The sequence below is a fragment of the Salvelinus namaycush genome, chromosome 5 (assembly GCF_016432855.1).
Source record: "Salvelinus namaycush isolate Seneca chromosome 5, SaNama_1.0, whole genome shotgun sequence".
Classification (NCBI taxonomy): Eukaryota; Metazoa; Chordata; class Actinopteri; order Salmoniformes; family Salmonidae; genus Salvelinus; species Salvelinus namaycush.
This window is the reverse complement of record NC_052311.1, coordinates 73,313,900-73,319,899: the sequence shown is the minus strand read 5'-3', so window position 1 is coordinate 73,319,899 and position 6,000 is coordinate 73,313,900. Positions and strand designations below refer to the sequence as shown.

The 6,000-nt window shown below is 46.6% G+C and overlaps 1 protein-coding gene across 1 annotated transcript in view; it reads right to left on the bottom strand.

Moving 5' to 3' along the window:
- Positions 1 to 1,244: 1,244 nt before the first annotated feature.
- LOC120047349 (lysophospholipid acyltransferase 1-like) overlaps positions 1,245 to 6,000 on the bottom strand; it is a gene marked incomplete at its 5' end in the record, with an annotated part of 24,054 nt that continues 19,298 nt past the window's right edge. Inside the window, one exon of the mRNA XM_038992873.1 lies at positions 1,245 to 1,422. Within this exon, the coding sequence (XP_038848801.1) occupies positions 1,245 to 1,422 (178 nt within the window). The remainder of the gene's footprint in view (positions 1,423 to 6,000) is intronic.

The following is a 6,000-nucleotide window of genomic DNA, read 5'->3' as shown; positions in this document are numbered from 1 at the left end:
CCATATCCCAACTCTCCCTGAGACACCCGCAGGGAGTGGGGTCACAGCCAGGGTCACCATATCCCAACTCCCCCTGAGACACCTGCAGGGAGTAGGGTCACCATATCCCAACTCCCCCTGAGACACCTGCAGGGAGTGGGGTCACGGCCAGGGTCACCATATTCCAACTCCCCCTGAGACACCTGCAGGAAGTGGGGTCACGGCCAGGGTCACCATATTCCAACTCCCCCTGAGACACCTGCAGGAAGTGGGGTCACGGTCAGGGTCACCATATCCCAACTCCCCCTGAGACACCTGCAGGGAGTGGGGTCACGGCCAGGGTCACCATATCCCAACTCCCCCTGAGACACCTGCAGGGAGTGGGGTCACGGCCAGGGTCACCATATCCCAACTCCCCCTGAGACACCTGCAGGGAGTGGGGTCACAGTCAGGGTCAAAATTGTACAGAGCCCCTGGAGCAAACAGGTTTAAAGATGCCTTGCTCAAGGGCACAGCGGCATATTTTTCATCTCGGTTACTGGCCCAACACTATAACCTCGAGGCTACCTGCCATCCTGAGGGATATTGTTTCCTGCACTCATACGACAATTAACAGACACCATTAATATCTTACTAACCCGTAAGGGTATGAACATGTTTGACATGATATCTACATCTAGTGACGTAAGATGTAAAGAAATGGGCCAGCCACTTCTAATTCTAGGACCTGGGAGCTATAGCTTGCTCTCTTTTGTCTCGTCTCGTCTCGTCTCGTCTCGTCTCGTCTCGTCTCGTCTCGTCTCGTCTCGTCTCGTCTGTCTGTCTGTCTGTCTGTCCAATTCTCAGATATTTCTCCTGAAGTATACATTCTCACTTGTACCCAGCTTCCCACACATTTAATTAAAAGTCTTGTATTGGTGAGTTTATGGGCTGGACTAGAGGCAGATCGTATGCCAGTCCTTTCCTTTCAGATCCATGAAGGGAAGTGAACAAGTGCACACATGGAAAGAAAGAACAGAGAATTGGCAAGCAGGGCAGGAGAGAGGCCTTGTAGGAGCCTGGCAGTAGAAGTATTGGATGTTTTTGGAGTACAGGGTTGCAAGGCAGACCAGCCAGCAGGCACAGTCCCTCAGCCCCTCAGAGCCCCTCTGAGCCCCTCTACACCCCGCTGAGCTCTCTCTTTGTTGTGGACACACAGAGACGTCTTTGTCTGACCCAGTGGGCCCATTCAGGTCTCTGGCTGCCTCCACACACAGAGGGACACTTCACTTTCTTTTCACGTTGTTGTTGGAGGGCTGGAGCTGAGGCTGGGCCTGGGGATGAGGATCGTACGGTCCAGGCTTGGTGCCGTTGTTGCTGCTACTGCTGCCTCCTGGTTTGTGGCTCTGGCTCAGTACAATCACAGTCAGAATACTGATGATGTGAATGTGGAAGTACATTGACCTACAGGGGGGAAAGAAGATGAGATGAAATGCTACAGAAACAAAAACAACAAAGACGGACAGAATAAGAGAAAAGGTAGAGATGACACACTTGTCCTCCATAAAGACAACTGACGGTAGAGATGACACACTTGTCCTCCATAAAGACAACTGACGGTAGAGATGACACACTTGTCCTCCATAAAGACAACTGACTGTAGAGATGACACACTTGTCCTCCATAAAGACAACTGACGGTAGAGATGACACACTTGTCCTCCATAAAGACAACTGACGATAGAGATGACACACTTGTCCTCCATAAAGACAACTGACTGTAGAGATGACACACTTGTCCTCCATAAAGACAACTGACGGTAGAGATGACACACTTGTCCTCCATAAAGACAACTGACGGTAGAGATGACACACTTGTCCTCCATAAAGACAACTGACGATAGAGATGACACACTTGTCCTCCATAAAGACAACTGACGGTAGAGATGACACTTGTCCTCCATAAAGACAACTGACGGTAGAGATGACACACTTGTCCTCCATAAAGACAACTGACGGTAGAGATGACACACTTGTCCTCCATAAAGACAACTGACGGTAGAGATGACACACTTGTCCTCCATAAAGACAACTGACGGTAGAGATGACACACTTGTCCTCCATAAAGACAACTGACGGTAGAGATGACACACTTGTCCTCCATAAAGACAACTGACGGTAGAGATGACACACTTGTCCTCCATAAAGACAACTGACGGTAGAGATGACACACTTGTCCTCCATAAAGACAACTGACGGTAGAGATGACACACTTGTCCTCCATAAAGACAACTGACGGTAGAGATGACACACTTGTCCTCCATAAAGACAACTGACGGTAGAGATGACACACTTGTCCTCCATAAAGACAACTGACGGTAGAGATGACACACTTGTCCTCCATAAAGACAACTGACGGTAGAGATGACACACTTGTCCTCCATAAAGACAACTGACGGTAGAGATGACCCACTTGTCCTCCATAAAGACAACTGGCAGTAGAGATGACCCACTTGTCCTCCATAAAGACAACTGACGGTAGAGATGACACACTTGTCCTCCATAAAGACAACTGACGGTAGAGATGACACACTTGTCCTCCATAAAGACAACTGACGGTAGAGATGACACACTTGTCCTCCATAAAGACAACTGACGGTAGAGATGACCCACTTGTCCTCCATAAAGACAACTGACGGTAGAGATGACACACTTGTCCTCCATAAAGACAACTGACGATAGAGATGACACACTTGTCCTCCATAAAGACAACTGACGGTAGAGATGACACACTTGTCCTCCATAAAGACAACTGACGGTAGAGATGACACACTTGTCCTCCATAAAGACAACTGACGGTAGAGATGACACACTTGTCCTCCATAAAGACAACTGACGGTAGAGATGACACACTTGTCCTCCATAAAGACAACTGACTGTAGAGATGACACACTTGTACTCCATAAAGACAACTGACGGTAGAGATGACACACTTGTCCTCCATAAAGACAACTGACGGTAGAGATGACACACTTGTCCTCCATAAAGACAACTGACGGTAGAGATGACACACTTGTCCTCCATAAAGACAACTGACGGTAGAGATGACACACTTGTCCTCCATAAAGACAACTGACGGTAGAGATGACACACTTGTCCTCCATAAAGACAACTGACGGTAGAGATGACACACTTGTCCTCCATAAAGACAACTGACTGTAGAGATGACACACTTGTACTCCATAAAGACAACTGACGGTAGAGATGACACACTTGTCCTCCATAAAGACAACTGACGGTAGAGATGACACACTTGTCCTCCATAAAGACAACTGACGGTAGAGATGACACACTTGTCCTCCATAAAGACAACTGACGGTAGAGATGACACACTTGTCCTCCATAAAGACAACTGACGGTAGAGATGACACACTTGTCCTCCATAAAGACAACTGACGGTAGAGATGACACACTTGTCCTCCATAAAGACAACTGACGGTAGAGATGACACACTTGTCCTCCATAAAAGACAACTGACGGTAGAGATGACACACTTGTCCTCCATAAAGACAACTGACGGTAGAGATGACACACTTGTCCTCCATAAAGACAACTGACGGTAGAGATGACACACTTGTCCTCCATAAAGACAACTGACGGTAGAGATGACACACTTGTCCTCCATAAAGACAACTGACGGTAGAGATGACACACTTGTCCTCCATAAAGACAACTGACGGTAGAGATGACACACTTGTCCTCCATAAAGACAACTGACGGTAGAGATGACACACTTGTCCTCCATAAAGACAACTGACGGTAGAGATGACACACTTGTCCTCCATAAAGACAACTGACGGTAGAGATGACACACTTGTCCTCCATAAAGACAACTGACGGTAGAGATGACACACTTGTCCTCCATAAAGACAACTGACGGTAGAGATGACACACTTGTCCTCCATAAAGACAACTGACGGTAGAGATGACACACTTGTCCTCCATAAAGACAACTGACGGTAGAGATGACACACTTGTACTCCATAAAGACAACTGACGGTAGAGATGACACACTTGTCCTCCATAAAGACAACTGACGGTAGAGATGACACACTTGTCCTCCATAAAGACAACTGACGGTAGAGATGACACACTTGTCCTCCATAAAGACAACTGACGGTAGAGATGACACACTTGTCCTCCATAAAGACAACTGACGGTAGAGATGACACACTTGTCCTCCATAAAGACAACTGACGGTAGAGATGACACACTTGTCCTCCATAAAGACAACTGACGGTAGAGATGACACACTTGTCCTCCATAAAGACAACTGACGGTAGAGATGACACACTTGTCCTCCATAAAGACAACTGACGGTAGAGATGACACACTTGTCCTCCATAAAGACAACTGACGGTAGAGATGACACACTTGTCCTCCATAAAGACAACTGACGGTAGAGATGACACACTTGTCCTCCATAAAGACAACTGACGGTAGAGATGACACACTTGTCCTCCATAAAGACAACTGACGGTAGAGATGACACACTTGTCCTCCATAAAGACAACTGACGGTAGAGATGACACACTTGTCCTCCATAAAGACAACTGACGGTAGAGATGACACACTTGTCCTCCATAAAGACAACTGACGGTAGAGATGACACACTTGTCCTCCATAAAGACAACTGACGGTAGAGATGACACACTTGTCCTCCATAAAGACAACTGACGGTAGAGATGACACACTTGTCCTCCATAAAGACAACTGACGGTAGAGATGACCCACTTGTCCTCCATAAAGACAACTGGCAGTAGAGATGACACACTTGTCCTCCATAAAGACAACTGACGGTAGAGATGACACACTTGTCCTCCATAAAGACAACTGACGGTAGAGATGACACACTTGTCCTCCATAAAGACAACTGACGGTAGAGATGACACACTTGTCCTCCATAAAGACAACTGACGGTAGAGATGACCCACTTGTCCTCCATAAAGACAACTGACGGTAGAGATGACCCACTTGTCCTCCATAAAGACAACTGACGATAGAGATGACACACTTGTCCTCCATAAAGACAACTGACGGTAGAGATGACACACTTGTCCTCCATAAAGACAACTGACGGTAGAGATGACACACTTGTCCTCCATAAAGACAACTGACGGTAGAGATGACACACTTGTCCTCCATAAAGACAACTGACGGTAGAGATGACACACTTGTCCTCCATAAAGACAACTGACTGTAGAGATGACACACTTGTCCTCCATAAAGACAACTGACGGTAGAGATGACACACTTGTCCTCCATAAAGACAACTGACGGTAGAGATGACACACTTGTCCTCCATAAAGACAACTGACGGTAGAGATGACACACTTGTCCTCCATAAAGACAACTGACGGTAGAGATGACACACTTGTCCTCCATAAAGACAACTGACGGTAGAGATGACACACTTGTCCTCCATAAAGACAACTGACGGTAGAGATGACACACTTGTCCTCCATAAAGACAACTGACGGTAGAGATGACACACTTGTCCTCCATAAAGACAACTGACGGTAGAGATGACACACTTGTCCTCCATAAAGACAACTGACGGTAGAGATGACACACTTGTCCTCCATAAAGACAACTGACGGTAGAGATGACACACTTGTCCTCCATAAAGACAACTGACGGTAGAGATGACACACTTGTCCTCCATAAAGACAACTGACGGTAGAGATGACACACTTGTCCTCCATAAAGACAACTGACGGTAGAGATGACACACTTGTCCTCCATAAAGACAACTGACGGTAGAGATGACACACTTGTCCTCCATAAAAACAACTGACGGTAGAGATGACACACTTGTCCTCCATAAAGACAACTGACGGTAGAGATGACACACTTGTCCTCCATAAAGACAACTGACGGTAGAGATGACACACTTGTCCTCCATAAAGACAACTGAGGAACATTGTGTCCAGGCTTATTAAGATAATAGAACACTAAGCTAATAAATTGTACACATATGACC